Source organism: Tribolium madens, unplaced genomic scaffold, assembly GCF_015345945.1.
Source record: "Tribolium madens isolate multiple individuals breed KSU strain unplaced genomic scaffold, Tmad_KSU_1.1 Scaffold_11;HRSCAF=98;Tcas5.2_LG3b, whole genome shotgun sequence".
Taxonomy (NCBI): domain Eukaryota; kingdom Metazoa; phylum Arthropoda; class Insecta; order Coleoptera; family Tenebrionidae; genus Tribolium; species Tribolium madens.
In genome coordinates this window covers 6165447-6187046 of record NW_025400975.1, presented here as the reverse complement: position 1 = coordinate 6187046, position 21600 = coordinate 6165447, and the positions used below count along the sequence as shown (strand labels likewise).

General features: G+C 29.4%; 1 protein-coding gene across 2 annotated transcripts in view; it reads right to left on the bottom strand.

Moving 5' to 3' along the window:
* The window catches only part of LOC123007687 (zinc finger protein 502), a 29130-nt gene that overhangs the window by 5823 nt on the left and 1707 nt on the right, over nt 1-21600 (bottom strand). Inside the window, exons 2-4 of one of the 2 annotated variants that reach the window (XM_044403102.1) lie at nt 9610-10074; nt 4854-5315; nt 397-1059 (exon numbers count right to left, since the gene is read on the bottom strand). In XM_044403102.1, coding sequence (XP_044259037.1) covers nt 397-1059; nt 4854-5315; nt 9610-10074 — 1590 coding nt within the window. The remainder of the gene's footprint in view (nt 1-396; nt 1060-4853; nt 5316-9609; nt 10075-21600) is intronic. The other variant, XM_044403110.1, reaches the window with a different exon arrangement.

Sequence of the window (21600 nt, the reverse complement as noted above, 5' to 3'; positions counted from 1 at the left end):
TAACCCCCACGCACCCCAACTTTAAAAATTTAAGTGGCACTACCCTACTTGTGGCACATCAAATGAAAGCTATTTTAGCAAGGTTTTCAAAACTTGTTACCAAAATTGAATCAGATCATCCATTCATGAGATACAGGGTGTTCTAATAAAAACGATCCAGAAAGAATTTACAAAAAAAAACGAAACAGTTAATTTTGTTTTTAAAAAATACATTTTGACATTTTGGGTGTAAAAGTTACAGCCTTTCAAAAATCACCAAAAAATTTGTGAAAATGTCCACAATGTTACCAAAGTAGAATATGAGATAATTTCAATTAAAAAACGACTTTTTCATTTATATTTTCTACTATTATTAGTATTTCCTACTATTTAGTTAAAATTTAACGAAAAAAATACCTTGATGCGTCCTCGTGTGCTGATCCAGGATGGCCTTCTGCCTGAAGTCCTTCCCGCACTGTCCACACTTGTAGGGCTTTTCCCCGGTGTGTATCCTCAAATGCTGATTCAAAATGGTCCTCTGTCTAAAATTCCTCCCACAATAGACGCACCCATATGGTTTTTCGTTGGTATGAATCCTCAAATGTTGCGTAAGATGGGACTGTTGTCGGAACCTCTTCCCGCATTCTGGACAGGGATACGGCCTGGACTCGATATGTATACACCCATGTTGCAGCAAAGTGGACTTCTGTTTGAACTCCTTTTGGCAAATCGGACACCGCACATACAGGGGCATCCCCGCCGAGCGTCCATGTTGTATGACATCCGGTAGAACCTTTCCGGCTTGCTGCTGTTTGAGGTACTGCAACGCACCAAAGTTCGTACTCGACCCGAAAACCGAATGGTTCATGCCTTTGGCGTCTTTAAAGTACGCGGGGTATTGGAGGTTCCCGGAAACTCCGTTGGGGGAGAAGCACCCGGAGCGGTCGTTTTGGGAGTTGGTGTCGCCGTCGCCGTACGTCGACGCTACCTCCTCCTTGCCCTCGTCGGGGGGGAAAGGGACGTCTTGCGGCCAAAGGGTCGGGTTCATGCCGTTTTTGAACACCAAATGGGGGCTCACGTCTGAAAGGAAAAGGCTTGTTGAAGAAACGAGTGCAAAAAAACTGTAACTTTGAATTCATTGAATTTTGACGTGAATAGCTATAGAAAAGCTAGTTGCAACGATAGCAAGAATCTTTAATTCTGTTGAAGTTGAAAGCAATACTTTTTTACACGGCATAGGATATTTGTTGAATTTCTCAAGTAATCGTCTAATGTATCTTAATGAAGAAAGCTCTAACTATAAAACTCTTGAACATTCTTTTAATTTAATTTAAAAGCGAATAATATCCATAATGGCTGTAATAAAACTAAGCGGAAATATAAAGCTTTTTAGAATTTGCAACAAGAAAAATTTAAACCTACTTTTATGGTTATTTAAAATTGAAACTACGAGACACATATTTAGCAAAAAAATGAATCGCGGATGTTCTTGCAATAAAAGAGTTAAAAGTGCATATGGAAAGCGAACTTTAATTAAAATATTGTAATAGAAAGAATACGATAAAAAAGCAGTACCTGAATTTCGATTATTGGACTAATCATAAAACAGTGAATCTTTCAAAAACATTTTGAATTTTTTTTAGCAAACCACAATTTATTATGAATTATAATTTCGTTGCTTTTTGGTTTAGGTTTCCGTTTGTAACGAATTTTTAAATGTAAATTAGGTTCTACAGATGTTCTTTAGTTAAAAATTAATAACACTTGTAAAAAAATTTTATCCGCTTCTGTGTCCTTCAATTCCTGCATAATAATTATTAGTTTAAGTACATACTTGTTTACATTGCTAATAGAGTCGGTGACATTTGAAGTAATGAAATTTGGTGGTTTCTTCCACAAAAAAATATTTTTCTAAAAATGAGAACACTTTTTCAGTCTGTTTTTGCTAATTATAACTAAATTTTTTAAAACACAAAATGACAAAGTAAACATTTATCCGGCATTTAAGACTCTATATTTCAGAAACTTAACCGTTTGAATGAAAATGCTGAAACGAGTCAAGTTTACTCAAAGGAGGACCAAAGTTTTTATTTTTAAACTTTGTTATTGAACTACAATAATTTATGGAATCAAGTAAACTGTGTAAACCAACTTCAAACCAAAATTTTTTGTTACTTTAAAAAGTAAAAACATTAGTGTTGATAAAATAAAATTTCTTAGTCCATCCATACCAAAATTTGAACAAATTTACAATGAGCCTAACACAATTTCGTGATTCTCAAAAATAAATTCTTTAAAATTAACTTAGTTAAGTTAAAATTGACTTGATTCAGCATTTTTTGGACGAAATCGGAGATTTGGGGGAGGGTGCAAATTATAGTTGGAACGCCCTGTATTCACAGCGTACAAACATGAAATAAATTCTCTTTCAGTCTCAATTTAGTTTCAAAATTTGAGCCGCCTTCATTACCAAAAAGAATAATATTTTAAGTTTTTTCTCATAAAACAAGAAATTTTCTTTATTTTTATTAAGTTAGTGTTTACAAAATATTTAGAGAAAAAATATACTCAATTATGTACTTTATGAATCATTTTCATTTATGTTACGAGCAAGTATTCTGACAACTAAAATAATTCGTGAAATCATTTTTTTTTGCATTTCCCCCCCATGATTCAGGAGCAATAAAAATAATTTGCATTGAATGTTGACCGTAAAGTTTTTATGTACAAAACTGGGATAACTCTGTGCACAAAAAAATTATCAGATGTTTATTAAACGCGCTTTTGGGTGAATTGTGCACATCGATTTGAAATCAAAAAAATCTGGTGTTTCCGGAAAATGTAACTGTTCTAACAAAAGATGTCGCTAGTTACCTAGAAGAAGCTCAACATTAACGAATCACACAGTGTTGCCAGGTCTGGTGAAATTTCACCCGATCTGGTGATTTTTATACTAGTTTAATGATTTGGTGAAGACTTTTGTAAAAATGCTAATTTCTGATGATTGTTTTAGAAACGTGACTGTAGTTTCAGCAGAAATTAATGTATTTTGAAATAAATTTTTAAATCGAGTATTCGCTCAAATGTTAGTAAAATTAACTTTTTAATTTGATTTTAGTAAATTCAGTCTAAAACGATGACAATTTTTTTTTTGTATTTTTTTTGAGCGTTTTGTACGTTTTTTCAGTCATGCAGAAACTTAAAGGCTAAATTTTCTCAAAACACGTTGAAAAATCCAGAGATAAGTTTGTTTTTCTAAATGATATTTCTCTCAAAAAAAAATAGATAAAATGGGTGAAAAAGTACACTATCTTGTCCATTTCTGAGCATTATAGTATCTTTTTAGCAAAATTTCCCTAACAACAAACCGAAAATTTATCAAATTAGGCCAAAACTAGTGTTATTTTTGCATTTTTAGCGTATTTCAGCACGTTTTTAAAATACATTCCTAAAACTGACTGAAAAATTACCAAGTTTCTCGATCTATGTTTTTGAACCAGAGACTTATTTATTTTACATTGTCAAAGCAAGCTTAAACGCAACAAAAATAAATCCAAATTGATGTTATTCCTTTTTTTTTCATTCGATTTACCTATTTTTGAGTAAAATTTTGTCAAAAAAATAGGACGAAAAATACAAAATATGGTCAAAAATGGTGTTAATTGTAAGATTTTGCTAAAACAAACCAAAAAACCCATCAAATTAAATCATTATTTTTGCTTTTATCGAATATTTTAGTATGTTTTTCAAGTAAAAACGTAAATCTCTGGTGACTGAGACTCACAAATTCTGATAGAAGGATTCTAATTCAGTGTTGCCAATAGATTTTTTCGTCACCCGGCATTTCGCAAAAATTAATGAGATACTAACCAAAAAATTATAGAATTATACTAAATGAAATAGCATATCCTATTTTTGAATTTTTCGAGCGTTTAAGCACGTTTTTGAGCAGATTTGCGAGATTTATGTAAAAAACGTGAACCTTCGGCAGTATTAAAAAAAATTAAGCGATTTTTTCGTAAACTAACCACTTTACGAAAAAAATAATTAGTGTAACGTAAAGTACAATTAAAATGTGACCATTTATCAAGAATAACATTTTTCAAAATTTCTTTTAGTTTTCGAGTTTTGGAAAAAAAAAAAATTTTAAATGGCAACCCACCATGATAATTTTTTTAATTAAAGATTATGATCTAGAAATGTCCTCTAATTAAATAAAATTGTTTTTTAATCAGTACTTTTTTTAAAATAAATTATTAAAGTTGCACAAAAAACCGGGTTGTCCAAAGACCAAATGCATGAAATGCATGAAATGACCCTTTCGGTTAAGTTCGAAAAATCTTCGTGATGAGCTCGGAACGCAACTTTACCAATTTATTTAAAAAAAAGTACTGGCTAAAAAACAATTTTATTTAATTAGAAATTACTTTTAGATCATAATCTTTAATTAAAAAAATATCATCAAAGCTAAAAGAAATTTCGAAAAATGTTTCGTAAAGTGGTTGGTTTACACGTTTGGTTCCATACTTTTTTTTCACCTGGTATAATCTTGTAATTTGGTGAAAATAGGTGTAAATCTGTCTTTTCAGCTCAGATCTGGTGAATTTACTTGTTTTGCGCTGGCAACACTGCATTTAAACGAGGTTGGTTTATAATTTATTTGTTAAAATTGCACCAAGTCGCAAAGTGGAGTTGTAAAAAATGAGTAGAAACAAAGCACAATGAAAGAAAGAGTGAATATGTGGGGAGTGCAGCAGACCAACTCTAACCGCCCGTGCGGTAGAACAACAACAACAACAACAACAACAACAACAACAGCTAATAAATAGATCACGGGGCCGCGAGAGTGGCCGCCTTAGAACGGGGGCGCTCGCCTTGGTGTGTGCGGACGTGCTGGTTGAGGATGGCCTTCTGGCGGAAGTGTTTCCCGCACTCCGGGCATTCATAGGGCTTCTCACCGGAATGGATTCGCAGATGCTGGTTGAGGATGGCCCTCTGTCTGAAGGTGCGTTCGCAGTAAACGCAAGCGTAGGGCTTCTCGTTGGCGTGGATGCGGAGGTGTTGGGTTAGATGGCTTTGTTGCCGAAAGCGCTTCCCGCACTCCGGACACCCATATGGTCTGCTGTCCGTGTGGATGCGCTCGTGCTGCAGAAGAGTCGATTTCTGCTTAAAGTCTTTGCCGCATGTCAAACACTTGAATAGTCGCAGTTCGCCACCGAGACCGTTTTTGCTCTGCTTCAAGCCTTGTTGCTGTTGCTGCTGCTGAATCACGTCCGGGAGGCTGGCCGAACGCAAGTCCTGCATGGCGCCGGAGTACTGGTCGAGTTGGCCGTTCCCTGAAATTTCAAACCGGAATATTTCAGCAAGCTATACAAATCATGAAAGACAGGGACATTTTTTTGACCATTTCTTGACAGGTTTTTTTGTGTTTATTATATGCAAAAAAACAATAAAATAAAATACAAAACAGAAAAATAAAACAAAACGTGCATATAAAAGCCCTGTTTTTCATCTTAAGCTAAGCAAAACAAAATAAACAGATACAGTGTAGCTTTTTTTAAAAAAAAATAAATAAAAATAAAAATTGAAACACAGAAAAAGAAAAAGTATTAAGTAAAATAGTCATGTTTACTAAACATGTTGCAAATCTAAACATTCAAAAAGAAAAAAAATATCACGAAAGAAAAAACTAAATCAGGCTTAATTAAAGCCTTGGTTGGATAAAAGTAATTTAAATTTAGCAGAGTTGAGGTTTTTAAACGAATGAGGTAAACTGTTGTATAATTTAGTAATTTGATATGAGAAAGACCTCTTAAATATCGAAGTGGAATGTAGGGAGGGGTAAGTAAACCTTTAAAAATGTTAAATGTTTAGGTCTAAAACTAATTTTTTGGTACAAATAGTGTCTTTAAAAGAATGATTTTGTGTAAATGTAAAGCGACTTTTATACATGGTTTAAAAAAAGATTGTAAAAGATTTAAGGACCAAAATAAACAAAAAGTCTTGAATTTAAGCATTCCTTCAAGAAAAGTCTAAAAAATTTTAAAGCCGGTATTGCTTGACACTTTTTTAGTCTTTTGTAAAACAATATTTTGAAAAGTCTCAGTTTATTTTATTTTAAATTTCTGTTTAAGAAATTTTTAAACGTTTGTTTTTGCAAATTTAGATATTGTTTAAACCGGTATTTCTAAACACTTCCTTAGTGTCTTCCCCATTGTTTTTTGCAACACGATGTTTTAAAAAAGTCTCGATTGACATTTTTACAATTTACATTTCTTTAAGAAATTTTTAAATGTTTTTTTGCAAATCTAGAATTTTTTAACGGGGTGTTTCTTGACATTTCTTAGTCTCCCCCACTGTCTTTTGTAGCACAATATTTTGAAAAGTCTTAATTTACATTTTTTAAATTTGAGCATTTCTATTTAAGAAATTTTTAAAGGTTTTTTTGCACAACATCGAATGTAGAAAATTTTTAGAATTTTTACTAGAAGCTTCTCTTTTTTGTTGGTACAGACTGCAAATAAATGTTTCAAAAAACGAATAATCTTCGATATCACCGAAACCGTTACTTTGCGGATCCATGTTTATTAAAGACTTTTTTGTTTGATGTTTGGTCCATACTATTACCTTCTAAAATATGTTACAATCTTTTTTTAACATCCTATATAACTCTCCTGAAAAAAAAGCCAAAAACTTAGAACTTAAAAAAAAACAAAATTTATCGGAGTTTTCTTTAAACAAATCAACAAAATGACACAAAATGGATTTACAAATTGCCAGAAAAAAAATTCAGATGTTGGAACACCAAATAAATGTGTTGTTGTGTGTTATTATAAAATTTTGTTATGTTTTAACCTTTTTGTTTACTACTACTTTCTAATAAATTTTATTTCCATATTTTTGAGTTATCAATATCAATCTTTATCTCTTTTTACCAGGAAAAAAAGGAATTACGATATTTTCAGAAGAGTACCAACAAACAGTACAGAGAATTAGTTAAATTTCTCCTATGAAAACTGCTAATCCATTAAATAGCGCATTCCAGACATAATTTTGCAATTTTCCTTCCAATAAAACATACGAAAGTAATTCACCTCACATTCTTTTATTTTCGTGAGGTTTTTGATAAAAATGGGCATAATTTACATATAAAAATTAAGCAAAAATAACGAAGGCATTTCCAAACGTGATTTTGCTACTTTTTTTTGATAATTTTTTTCAAAATTACTGCGTTTCTCATGAAAAATACGCATAAAACTCTAATTTTGCTGTTTTCTGCCTTGTTTTGTCATAAAAACGCTTAAATCGATGAAAATCAACAAAAATAACGTATTTCAGACCTATTTTTTCAATTTTTGAGAGTTTACTTATAAAAAAAACGCTCTAAATAATACTTCGAAAGATGATAAAATAATCCACCTGAAATTTTTTTATTCTTGTGAGTTTCTTGGTAAAAATAGTCTGGATTTAAATATAAAACAAACAAAAAAAAGCATTTCCAAGAGCAATTTTACATTTATTTTGATATTTTTTTTTCAAATTTTCTGAGTTTCTTATTAAAATTATGGAAAATACGCATATGGCTCTAATTTTGCGATTTTTCATTTTGTTTTGCCAAAAAAACGCTTAAATCCATCGAAATAGGTTAAATTTTTGCAATTGTTTGTTTTTTTTTGGCAAAATCTTTTAAATTTCTTTCTATTTCTTTAAATTTATCAAAATCAGCAAAAAATTTTGCCTTGTTTTTGCAAACACGGGAAAATCATGAATTGTAGTCGTAATCGCACAATTTTCTATTCTCTTTTGGTAAAATAGTTCAAATTTGGCTATTTCTTGGTGAAAACGCATTCAATATGGGCCATTCCAAGCCTAATTTTTCATTTTTTTTTTCTTCGTTTTGACACATTTTTTTCCAATTTTTTGAGTTTCTTGTTAAAAAACACTTTTACCAGAGATGTAGCAATTGCTAGTATCAATATATTAGATCTGGTTTTGTTGTTTATAAGTAGTATAAATGGGGTTATTTTTTGACTTTTAGATTTATAGAAAATGCAGCTTTGCTTTAATTGTGCATTTTGTTTATCATGTTTTGGCAAAATCTTTTAAATTTAGTGAGTTTCTCAGTAAAAAACACGTTTTTGGTCTAAGTTTTGCTTTGTTTTGACAAAACTGATCTAACTTTATTAGTTTCTCGGAGAAAAACTCTATAATTAATTAATTTATTTTATCATGTACACATTTAGTTTTTTTTTCTTTGTATGAAAAGTTGTTTAATTATTGCTTTTATTTTTTGTCACTTCTTCAAAATTATATCATTGGGTTTTCTATGTTTTTTTTTAACTTTTAAAACACGTCAACAGAGTTCATTATCATTGCAATTCAACATTTGCTTTTAATTAAAATAAAAAATTAAATTTGATTTTTAAAATCATAACAAAAATCACATTTTACAAAATGAGAGAAAACTTTTATTATTAGGATCTAACAAATTCTGTTTTAAATCTATACACATAATGACAACGTGGCAACTCATATTGTAGCCAACCTGACTAAAAAAATTAAGTCTAATGTGTTTATGCTACTGCAAAAAAATTATATAAAATAAGTCTTACACTCATTAAAAATTAATTAAAATTTTTGAGTCAGGAAATTAAATTAATAAATTAAACAACAAATAAAATAAATAAAAAAAGTAAAACTTCTCAAACACGAAGATTATTGTTACTTTTGATAAGTTCTAACATTATTATTAATAACAATTAATATTGTGATTATTTTTGTTACACCCTGTATTTAACAAGGTGAAAAAAACACGAAAATGTAAAAACTGAGTAGCGTCAACTCTGGAATTAATTGTACCAATTATTTAGAAGTAATTAGAATTCTTTAAATTACTGGAATTCTTTTTAGAATTACGTTGACTTTCTATCGGGATTAATTTGGAATTACTGGAAATTCAGTGGATTTTTTAGAATCACAATTTGGGTGGGTAGAATTTTTTTGAAATTGGAATTAGTTTCTTCTGTTTTTTTTAAACAGACTATATAAGAGACAAACATTTTGATAAATTGAAACAGTTCTATTTTTTCGAATGCCTCATTAGTGAATATGTTAAAATTATGGTGTAGCATAGCACTATATTTTTATTTTCCTCAGTTTATGCCTTATTAGTTCTCTTTCCTGTGATTAGAATAAGTTTGTGGTTTAACGATGACAATTTTATGCTTTTTATAGAACATTTTTGAAGTAAAACCTTCCTCATTACGTTTTTTAACAAAAACAGATAATATATTGCATAAACTTCTTCAGTTCGCATTCCTTGCTACTATGCATAATACGATGGAAGCAAAAAAGTTTGATAAGATCTGAGACAAGCATTATATTATTACAATCATTATCATTATTTTTTACTTAAACCAAAGAAGCATCGTGCAATTAACGCTGAGTACCCTTTGTGTCTCTAACGCTTAGATAATTATTATTATTTTACGCATTTTCTGTACAAAACTTATAAAACAAACAGTGGAAAACGCAAATTCCTCTTGTTCTTTCACTTCTTCGAATCTGCTCTAAATCATTCGAACTAACGTTCCACTTCAATTGCTGAATGGTCTATTATAAGAAAATTACCTTCCGCTCCAAGACTGGTTAGCATGACACCGGGCTGTTTGAGATAATGAAGCGCTGAGAAACTCCCAGCTCCTAGCATATGTGGAGGAACGGGAGGCGGTGCTGCAGGTGGTGGTGCTCTAGCATACTGTTGGTAGGCTTGTTGTTGTTGGAGATCGGTGGGAAAGCACTGCGACGCCGGTCTTGGTTCTATGTCCATTGTCGGTTGTTCGGGTTGGATGTCGTCTTCACGGGGTTCGGCTTGAGTGGCAGGATAGGGGGAAGGAGCAGGAGAAGGTAAACTTTGGTCTCTGGGAGGAACGGCGTCGGCTTCGACTCCAAGGGGTACAGTAGGACCACAGGCTTGTTGGGGACTGCCTGCACCGGAAGTGCCTTGCTGTGGTGGCGGATATGCATCTTGGGCACCCCACTGACTTCGAGTTTGGTCCATTCCATCTTTGTACAGGACGTAAGGAGCGGCCGTGTCTGCAAAAATTATTTCGTTCAGTTGATGATTTTTGTTTGTTTTAATGTACCACAATCTTTTTTGGCGCCAATAGAGGGCGACAAGTCGCCACGCGCAATTTGTTAACACCAATGGCCTATAAAAAAAATGCAATAATTATACTATACACATTTCACTTTAAATTATGGAAAATACGCACATGGCTCTAATTTTGGCATTTTGTACCTTGTTTTGCCAAAAAATGCTTATATCCATCGAAATAGGTTAAATTTTTGCAATTGTTTGTCTTTTTTGGCAAAATCTTTTAAATTTCTTTCTATTTCTTTAAATTTATCAAAATCACCAAAAATTTTTTGCTTTGTTTATGCAAACACGGGAAAATCATGAATTGTAGTCGTAATCGCACAATTTTCTGTTCTTTTTTGATAAAATAGTTCAAATTTGGCGTATTTCTTGGTGAAAACGCATTCAATATGGGCCATTCCAAGCCTAATTTTGCTTTGACAAATTTTTTTCCAATTTTTTGAGTTTCGTGTTAAAAAATACTTTTAGATTTATACAAAATGCAGTTTTGCATTAATTTTGCAGTTTTGGCAAAATCTTTTAAATTTAGTGAGTTTCTCAATAAAAAACACGTTTTTGGTCTAAGTTTTGCTTTGTTTTGACAAAACTTATCTAACTTTGTTAGTTTCTCGGAGAAAAACTCTATAATTAATTTATTTCATCATGTATACATTTAGTTTTTTTTTCTTTGTATGAAAAGTTGATTAATTATTGCTTTTATTTTTTGTCACTTCTTCAAAATTATATCATTGGGTTTTCTATGTTTTTTTTAACTTTTAAAACACGTCAACAGAGTTCATTATCATTGCAATTCAACATTTGCTTTTAATTAAAATAAAAAAAATTTGATAAAATAGTTCAAATTTGGCGTATTTCTTGGTGAAAACGCATTCAATATGGGCCATTCCAAGCCTAATTTTACAATTTTTTTCTTCGTTTTGACACATTTTTTTCCAATTTAATTTCTGCAATTATTTGCCTTGTTTTGGTATAATCTTAATAATACTAAAATACTAATAAATTTATCAAAATCAGCATTTTAGTCGTAATCTCAGAATTTTCTATTCTTTTTTGGTAAAATGGTTCGAATTTTGGGGATTTCTTGATGAAAACGCACTGAATATGCGCCAACAACGCATTCCAAACCCAATTTTACAATTTTTTACTTTGTTTTGACACATTTTTTCCAAAATCTTTTGAAATTAGTGAGTTTCTCAGTAAAGACGCTCTAAATTCGTTCAAATTGACGAAAAAAAGCACATATTTTTGGTCTAATTTTTGCCTTGTTTTGGTAAAATTGATCCAGCTTTTTTACCATTGGAAAGATTCACTATGTAGTATGAAAAGTGTTTTTATTTTTTGCCATTATTCCAAAATTATATCACTGGGTCTTCCATTTATTTTTGCGTATTTCTTTTTTCCAAAATCTTTTGACGCTGTAAATTCGTTCAAATTGGAGGAAAAAAAAACATTTTTGGTCTAATTATTGACTTGTTTGGTAAAATTGATCTGACTTTGTGAGTTTCTGGGGGAAAAACTCTACCATTGAAAAGATTCATTACATTATGTTCACATTTTGTATTTTTTTCTTCGTAGGAAAAGTAGATTAATTATTGTTTTTATTTTTTGCCATTTTTACAGAATTATATCACTGAGCTTTCCATGTTTTTTAAATTTTATTCAGATTTTTTAATCTTATTGGTGAAAAAATTAATGTACCACAATCAAGTCGCCACACACAAATTGTTAAAAACACATGTCACAAAATGTCACATGAAAAAATTATACTTTACAGATATCACTTTAAATTATGGAAAATACGCATATGGCTCTAATTTTGCTATTTTCAACCTTGCTTTGCTAAAAAACGCTTAAATCATCGAAATAGGTTACATTTCTGCAATTATTTGCCTTGTTTCGGTAAAATCTTTTAAATTTCTTGTTGGAAAACACTCTAAATTTATAAAAATCAGCAAAAATAACGAGTTTTTGACCTATTTTTTGCCATTTTGTACCTTGTTTTGCCAAAAATGCTTACATCCATCGAAATAGGTTAAATTTCTGCAATTATTTGCCTTGTTTTGGTAAAATCTTTAAATTTCTTGGTGGAAAATACTCTAAATTTATCAAAATCAGCAAAAATAACGCATTTTGATCTATTTTTTGCTTTATTTGTACAAAGACAGGAAAATAATGCGTTTCAGTCGTAATCTCAGAATTTTCTATTCCTTTTTGGTAAAATAGTTCGAATTTTGCGTATTTCCCTTTTCCAAAATCTTTTGAATTTAGTGCGTTTCTCAGTAAAGACGCTCCAAATTCGTCCAAATTGACGAAAAAGAACACATTTTTGGTCTAAATTTTGCCATGTTTTGGTAAAATTGATCTAACTTTGTTAGTAAATTCATTACATTTTGTATTTTTTTCTTAGTATGAAAAGTGGATTAATTATTGTTTTCATTTTTTGTCACTTTTTCAAAATTATATCACTGAGTCTTCCATATTTTTTTTTAAATTTAATTTAGTTTTATCTTACTTGATATAATAATGGTCAGTTGGTGATTTTTTTATCTTATTGGTGAAAAAATTAATGTACCACAATCTTTTTTGGCGCCAATAGAGGGCGACAAGTCGCCACGCGCAATTTGTTAACAACACCAATGGCACATAAAAAAATGCACATTTCACCTTAAATTATGGAAAAAACGCACATGGCTCTAATTTTGCCATTTTCTACCTTGTTTTTCCAAAAAATGCTTATATCCATCGAAATTTCTGCAAGATTTTGGTAAAATCTTTTGAATTTCTTGGTGGAAAATACTCTAAATTTATCAAAATCAGCAAAAATAACGCATTTTGACCTATTTTTTTGCCTTATTTGTACAAAGACAGGAAAATAATGCATTTCAGTCGTAATCTCAGACTTTTCTATTCTTTTTTGGTAAAATAGTTCGAATTTGCGTATTTCCCTTTTCCAAAATCTTTTGAATTTAGTGAGTTTCTCAGTGAAGACGCTCCAAATTCGTCCAAACTGACGAAAAAGAACATATTTTTGGTCTAAATTTTGCCTTGTTTTGGTAAAATTGATCTAACTTTGTTAGTAAATTCATTACATTTTGTATTTTTTTCTTAGTGGATTAATTGTTTTTATATTTTTTGCCATTTTTTCAAAATTATATCACCGCCATGTTTGGCGGTAAGCCGCCACACGCAATTTGTTAAAGACACCAATGGCACATAAAAAAATGCAATAATTATACTTTACACTTTCACTTTAAATTAGGGAAAATACGCATATGGCTCTAATTTTGCCATTTTCTACCTTGTTTTGCCAAAAAACGCTTAAATCCATCAAAATAGGTTACATTTCTGCAATTATTTGCCTTGTTTAGGTAGAATCTTTTATATTTCTTTGTGGAAGATACTCTAAATTTATCAAAATCAGCAAAAATACCGTATTTCCAAGTGCAATTTTATATTTAAAAAAAATTTATTTTGAGTTTTATTTCTGAGTTTCTTATCAAAATTATGAAAAATACGCATATGGCTCTAATTTTGTTTTGCTAAAAACGCTTAAATCCATCGAAATTGATTCAATTTTTGCAATTGTTTGCCTTTTTTGGCAAAATCTTTTAAATCTCTTTGTATTTCTATAAATTTATCAAATCAGCAAAAATAATGCATTTTTGACCTATTTTTTGCCTTATTAGTAGAAAAACAGGATAATAATCCATTTTAGTTGAATGTAATCTCAGAATTTTCTATTCTTTTTTGGTAAAACAGTTCGAATTTTGGGTATTTTTTTATGAAAACGCACTGAATATGCGCCAACAACGCATTACAAACCAAATTTTACAATTTTTTTTCCTATGTTTTGACACATTTTTTCCAAAATCTTTTGAAATTAGTGAGTTTCTCAGTAAAGACGCTGTAAATTCGTTCAAATTGATGAAAAAAAAACATATTTTTGGTTTGATTTTTGCCTTGTTTTGGTAAAATTGATCTAGCTTTTTTACCATTGGAAAGATTCAATATACTATGTTCACATTTTGTATTTTTTACTTAGAATGAAAAGTGTTTTTATTTGTTGCCATTATTCCAAAATTATATCACTGGGTCTTCCATTTTTTTTTTAATTTTGATTTAGTTTTTTTTATCTTACTCGATAAATCAGCAAAAATAACGCGTTTTTGACCTATTTTTTGCCTTATTTATACAAAGAAAATAATACATTTTAGTTGTACGACTACGAAAGTAATTCACCTCAAAAGATTTTTATTTTTGTTTCTTGATAAAAAAATAGTCTGCATTTACTTATAAAAATTAAGCAAAGATAACGCATTTCCAAGTGTCATTTTAAAAATTACTGAGTTAAATAGCCGAAAATAACTCATTTTGGTTAAATTTTTGCTATTGTTTGCCATGTTTTGGCAAAATCTTTTAAATGTTGTGAGTTTCTTCTTGTAAAATACTCTAAATTTATCAAAATCAACAAAAATAACGCATTTCAACCTAATTATACAATTTTTGAGAGTTTACTTATAAAAAACGTTCTAAATAATATTGCGAACGATGTGAAAATAATTCAATTTTTCCTATCAAAAGTTTCCTATCAAAATTATGAAAAATACGCATATGGCTCTAATTTTGCGATTTTCCACATTGTTTTGCTGAAAAACGCTTAAAATCCATCGAAATTGGTTCAATTTTTGCAATTGTTTGCCTTTTTTGTCAAAATTTTTAAAATTTCTTTCTATTTCAAGAAATTTATCAAAATCAGCAAAAATAATGCATTTTTGACCTATTTTTTTGCCTTGTTTGTACAAAGACAGGAAAATAATGCATTTTAGTTGTAATCTCAGAATTTTGCATTCTTTTTTGGTAAAATAGTTCGAATTTTGGGTATTTCTTGATGAAAACGCACTGAATATGCACCAACAACGCATTCCAAACCTAATTTTACAATTTTTTACTTCGTTTTGACAGATTTATTCCAAAATATTTTGAATTTAGTGAGTTTCTTAGTAAAGACGCTCTAAATTCGTTCAAATTGACAAACAAAACACATTTTCGGTCTAATTTTTGCCTTGTTTTGATAAAATTGATCTAACATTGTTAGTTTCTCGGTGAAAAATCCTACCATTGGAAAGATTCATTAGTCATTACATTAGGTTCACATTTTATATTTTTTCTTAATATGAAAATTGGTTTAATTATTGTTTTTATTTTTTGTAATTTTTTCAAAATTATATCACTGAGTCTTTCATGTTTTTTTTTTAATTTTGATTTAGTTTTTTTATCTTACTCGATATAATAAAGGTCAGTTTATATTTATCAAATTACACTTTAAACATTCCACTTTACTACTTTTAAATAATACACAACCATTTATTATCGAATATTTGTCGTTTTGGTTTCTTTTTATTTCATGAAAAAAAAATGACCATGTCAAATTAAGAAATCAGCAACCAAAATTAGAATATTTAAAAATTTTTATTAAAAAAAAAATATCAATGTACCTGTAAGAAAAATCGTATTATACAAGTAAAAAATGTTAGCATCATCTGCTTGCGCTACGCACTCGTTTCATAATGAACAACTTTTTTTACTTGTATAATAAACTACTACTATTAAATCTCCACCAAGAAATTTTTTTTTCAAACATGAAAGAATAAGAACAACAACAACACATTGAAAATAGGAGAAATGTTGCTCATTTTAGAAATTGATAACGACCTCTATTTGATGATCTTTGTTTTGTTGTTATCGTATTTATAGAATTCCTGTATGATGAATTCCATTTCTGGTTTAAACAAAAAATCCTGTAAGTGAATAATAAGTGGCAACTGAGAAGTAGCAAGCAGAAGTCTTCGGGCTTATAAAAATTAAAATGTACATTAAAACACCATTATCTTTAAATTACGTACATTTTCCTATCTCGATGAAATATACCTATAAACAGTTCCGATAAGTACAGTGTTAAATATAGATGGCTACTAACTTATTAAATGATTTTATAGTTTTTGATTAATTGCAGTTTAATGTTTAGACTTCCTGCAAAAAGTATGATTGCAGATTAAAAAAATTATTTAGAAGTTTCCCACTCTGTTATTTCGCAGATTTTCGAAAACTTGGAGCTTAATTAAAATGTCATTATTGATTTATAAAACTTGCGTCTTAAACAATCATCATCCCTATTTGTTCTCGATTCCAACATTTCCGTTAAGTATGGAGTTAAAAATGGATGGATATTAGCTCATTTAATGTCGTTCTATTTCCTGATTAATTGCAGTTTAATGGAAGTATCGAACATTTTTAACTAACGTAAAATTTGTAACTAAAATAAACTGCTATAAATTATTGATTTAGAGAGTCTTTGAGAACGAGACATCTACCAAAAAGCCTCGTTAAGCTTCCAATTATCGATTTAACATTACGTATTTAGTATGAAGCACTTTTTTGGTAAAATTCTGAATAATTTTACAATTTTTTACTTCGTTTTGACTTTTTTTTCCATTTTTTAAGTTTCTTGTTAAAAAACACTTTCAGATTTATAGTTTTGCTTTAATTTTACAATTTTTTTTATCTTATTTTGGCAAATTTTTTTTAATTTAGCGAGTTTCTCAGTAAAGTCGCTCTAAATTCGTCGAAATAGACGAAAAAATCACGTTATTGGTCTAAGTTTTGACAAAATTGATCTAACTTTGTTAGTTTCTCGGAGAAAAACTCTACAATTCATTTCATTATGTTCACATTATTTTAGTAGTTTTTTTTAGTGTGAAAAGTTGATTAATTATTGCTTTTATTTTTGTTTTTTCTTCAAAATTATATCACTGAGTTCTATGTTTTGTTTTAACTTTTAAAACACGTCAACAGAGTTCATTATCATCGCAATTCAATATTTGTTTTCAATAAAAAAAAACAAAATTCATTTTTTAAATCATAGTTTTAAAAATGAGAGAAAACTTTTATTACTAGGTATCTAAGAAATCCTGTCTTAAACTTATACAGAAAATGGCAACGTCGCAACTCATATTTGTAGCCAACCTGACTACAAAAAAATGATGTCTAATGTGTTTATGCTACCTCAAAGAAATTATATAAAATTAAAAATCAATTAAAATTTCTTAAAATCATTACATATTTATTATGAAGCACTTTTTGACTGAATTTTCGTACAAGTTGCACCTAAAATCCAAGCATTAAATTTAACTATGTATAATTAACTAAAATGTATTCATGTTGGATTTTGGTAGTCGTGTTTTTTTGTATTTTTTGTTAAATTCCAGATTTTTTTGCATTATCCATCCAAAACTAAAATAAAATTAAAATTTTAAATTAGCTGATACTCTGTGTTGTAACAGCAAACGTTTAAACAGCGTGATGTCAAACCATAAATGTCTAGTCTATAGCCATAATAGTTTTCTTTTTATAACATCTAATAGTCCATCTAGTCGTATAAATAATTTTTATGCTTATGAATATAAAATTTTTAAAGACTGAAACCATTGTTCTAATTTGCGGTTTTTATGAAAGATAATGGCAAAACATCAAATGAAATTACAAAATTTTGATCAGTATAAGATCATAAATAATTTTTGCACAGTAAAAAAATAAAAATTATCAGTATAATATAATATTTTGCACAGTAAAAATAATAATGCCAAGTAAAGCACGCACAGTATTTTATTGTAATTTGTTCAGTAAAAATATCCAATTTGCACAGTAAAAATAATAAACACTTAGTAACTTTAATCAAAATTAGTAAAACAAAATAAAATTTAAAGAATTTCATACCACAATTTTGTTTTTGAACGATTTTGTTCGGAAACATTTTGTTTGTAAATGTGTGAATATTAAATTAATTAGTTTTGCTAGACATTCATTCATTGTCTTTTTTTGTGCTTTTAATATTTTTACTGATCAAAAATACTTGTAGTTTCAACACAACTTCAACATTTTTCCAATTTAAACTTTGAAGTTTTGGTTTTGATACACGAAAAACTGAAACAAGAATTTAAAAATAATTTTTTTTTTCAAAAATAGTAAGATTCGCGCTTGTCCATAAACAACAGCAATAATGTCGTTTTTGACTCGCCAATAAAACCAAACTGCCACACCTAACAACTTTACCTATCCCAAGTTTTTTTCTGTTCGTCTAAAAATAAATTTATGCAAAATAGATTTCACGATGGAAAGAAACCTGATATTGTGATAGGTCAACATGTATGCATCTTGAACAAAAACAGGTCTTCTTCAACAATCAGGGGGGCCAAAAAAATACAAGAAAATAAAGAAAGGTGCACCTTGAGAGTTATTAAAATAATTAAGAAATCTAGATCTGTTTTTGTTGAAGATTCCTTTCTAATACACGCTCTTTTATAAAATTGAGCCTTGGGGCGATCTGGTTAATTATTATAATGTTCTGAATTTTAATTAATTGAGGACACTCTTTAGATAACTAACCTTTACCAATCTCAATTCCGGTTCTAATCCTGAGTTATTGTTCCTAAATCAGTGCACTTTTGTCGCCGATTTATGCAAACTTTCAAAATTCTAAAGGCCAACCGGTATTATTTATAATTTTCATCAGTGTTAAAAGTTGAAAGGTGGTTGTCATGCAGTGAAAAATGCAGCATTTCGAAGCTCAAATTAGGATGCAGATGATGAAGATAAAAATAAACACTGTTGTCAGCACAGTTACAATCTAATCTTTCGATAATACCAACGATATAAAACATATTAAGGAGATAAAATTATGCAAATCTATTTTTAACGGTAATTATCATATAAAAGTCATCATGTCTATCTTGCACAAATGGTTAATAACTGATGACCTTATGTCTCCCTATATGCCACTCGTCAGACAAACGCATAATTATCATGTTGCATTCTTGTTTTAGCCTACCAAAAATAACAGTTACTTTATGTTTATAATCAAAATCAATGCATTTTATAAATTTGGTAGAACACAAGGTAACACATTTTGTCTTTTAATGGCAGTTTATGGTCATGTTCATGTTTATGTTCATTTTTGTCTTTGTTGGTATTCTTTTATGTTTATTTTCATTATTGACAGCTTAATTCGGGAAGAACGAAAAGTTAATTTTTTATTTATGTTGTTATGTTATTAAAAACTTGTTTCAACGACTTATCCAAGCTAAAAAATCTTAAACATTTGGCGAACAGTTCAGTAAAATAAATTCAGCCTTGGTTTAAATTCAAAAAGGTTATCAAAAATGTTGAAATACGTAAATAGAAGTCATTTTAGGTTCCGAATTTTAAAGACACAAAATAACCGAAAATCTGTGGAAGTGCAACAATATTTCAGCAGTGATTTTAATTTTTTTATTTTGGAAAATAAAATTGACAATGAGTGGATTCGAGGAAACCACAATCACAATGAGGTCTTCCAGTGAAATTAATTTATTCTCATTATATTATGTGTCACCCACTATCCACCACCAGTGTAACACAGCAGACAGTAGACTCTAGACGGTATTATTATGAAACTGGTTTTTACTTGTTGAATTCACGATCTAAATTCATTAATAGTAGCATAAATATGGATGTAATAATAATTGGAGTCGAGGTGACATTTTTCGAATTCGTAGGAAACAAGAATTTTCTGCATGAACAAATTAAAAAATAATATTAATACTTCAGTAACTTTCCAATTGACAGCAACAAAAAAAAACACAAAATTTCAGTAACCATGCCCAAAACTAGCTTAAGAATTTCATACAGGAGAAACAATACTAAAATTTCTCGAGTTGTTTTTCCCCTAGACCCTTCAAATTGCATGCTTTTAGTTGCCTATATCAAAGCTCCATCTGCGACAACTATACAGAGAATACAAACACCCATTGAGTAATTAATAGAGCATATTATGTGTTTCACACCTCTTGAAACACCGTGGAGAGGCACACATGTAACGGAATATTAGCCAAATTGATTAAAGTCTTAAAATGCATAAAACAGGAAGCTTTTTGATATAATCCTGCCTTAATTAACAAATCCAAGGACCGTATTTGATTCTTATTGTTACACAATTAGTAAAAACATAGTTAATCCTAGAGTTTTTTGAAGTATAAAATGTATTTTTTTATTTTTTCTTGACTCAAAAGTTTTTTTTTTGTTTTCACCACAGCAATAAAAAGACAACAAATCAAGTTAGATATCAATTAAATATCAGTAAGATTGAGAGTGCACTGTTTTGAGAAAAAAATTTTAGAAAGAAAAGTCTACAAAAGAAGCAAACTCAAGAAGCAACTGATGTGCTGAAGGTCTAATATTTTTTTGATAAGATAAACAAGAAATAAAGCTACTAAAATAACTCCATATGTAAATGTGTGATTATTTGAGTTAGACATTAATCAAATAATATAAATAAAGATTAAAGTTTTTTTGAAAACAATAATCAAAGACAATATTGTATCACAATGAAGCTGTTACAATGTAAAAAAAAATTGCAATGAAAGTAATTGAAAATGTTACTTTGTTCCAAAGAGGTGAATATTTATCATTATTGCTTGTCAATGAAACATCAAATTTTCCTCACGTGCCTATATTAATTCTTTGATCATAAAACTCTCAACTGAATCATCCAAGCAAAAATAAAATGAGATGAAGATCCTTTGTGGTATAATCTTGAACAATGAAATGAGAAACATTGAAATTTTTTTCGTCTACCTACACCCTAAGACTGCACAAAGGGACTCAGAGTGTTAAAAAATTAAGATAATGGAAAACTCAGTTTCCGAGTTGGATGTGACTAAAAGTCAGCGGAAATTCCAAAAATACTTCATGTATTGAAAGAGCGCAACTTAACAACAGAAACTAAACTTAAAAATGATCACAGGAACGCGAGCAGCTTGAAGTCCATAAATAAATTATTTAAAAAATTATAATTTCTTATAGATTTTGAGACTAAGTTCAAAAAAAATTATTTAAAAAATCCAACATGCCAAAAACCGTTAAGCAACAAATTGAAAATGAGTTGTTTTATTTTGTTTTTTATACTTTTTGGGATCAGTTTCCCAACGTAATCCCCTAACAAATATTCATCCCAAAAACCTTGTGTCGATATTCGAAAATCTTCAAATCTTGATGAAAACTCGCTTTGGTTTTGGAAGTTTTGAAGTTTTTAGTAAAACAAGTCCAAACGCAAGTCAATTAAATGTGTTTTAAGACCTATTTAAGACCCATCTGCTGATAATTTTGCAATAATTTAAATACATTTTAAATCGGAGGTATTCGTGCAAAAAGCAAGAAAATTATTGTTGTGACGTGATAAAAAATTAACTGTTATTTTTGCTTGATCAAAGGTAAATAAACATAAAAATAATAATTTGATTAAAGTCATATTAAACAAGTTATTATTTGTAAATTAGTGTAATTTGTAAAAAGAAGGCAAGAAAAAATTTGCTTTTATATTTTTGCATTGACAAAACATTTTTTTAATTATTGTATTTATCAGACTTTTT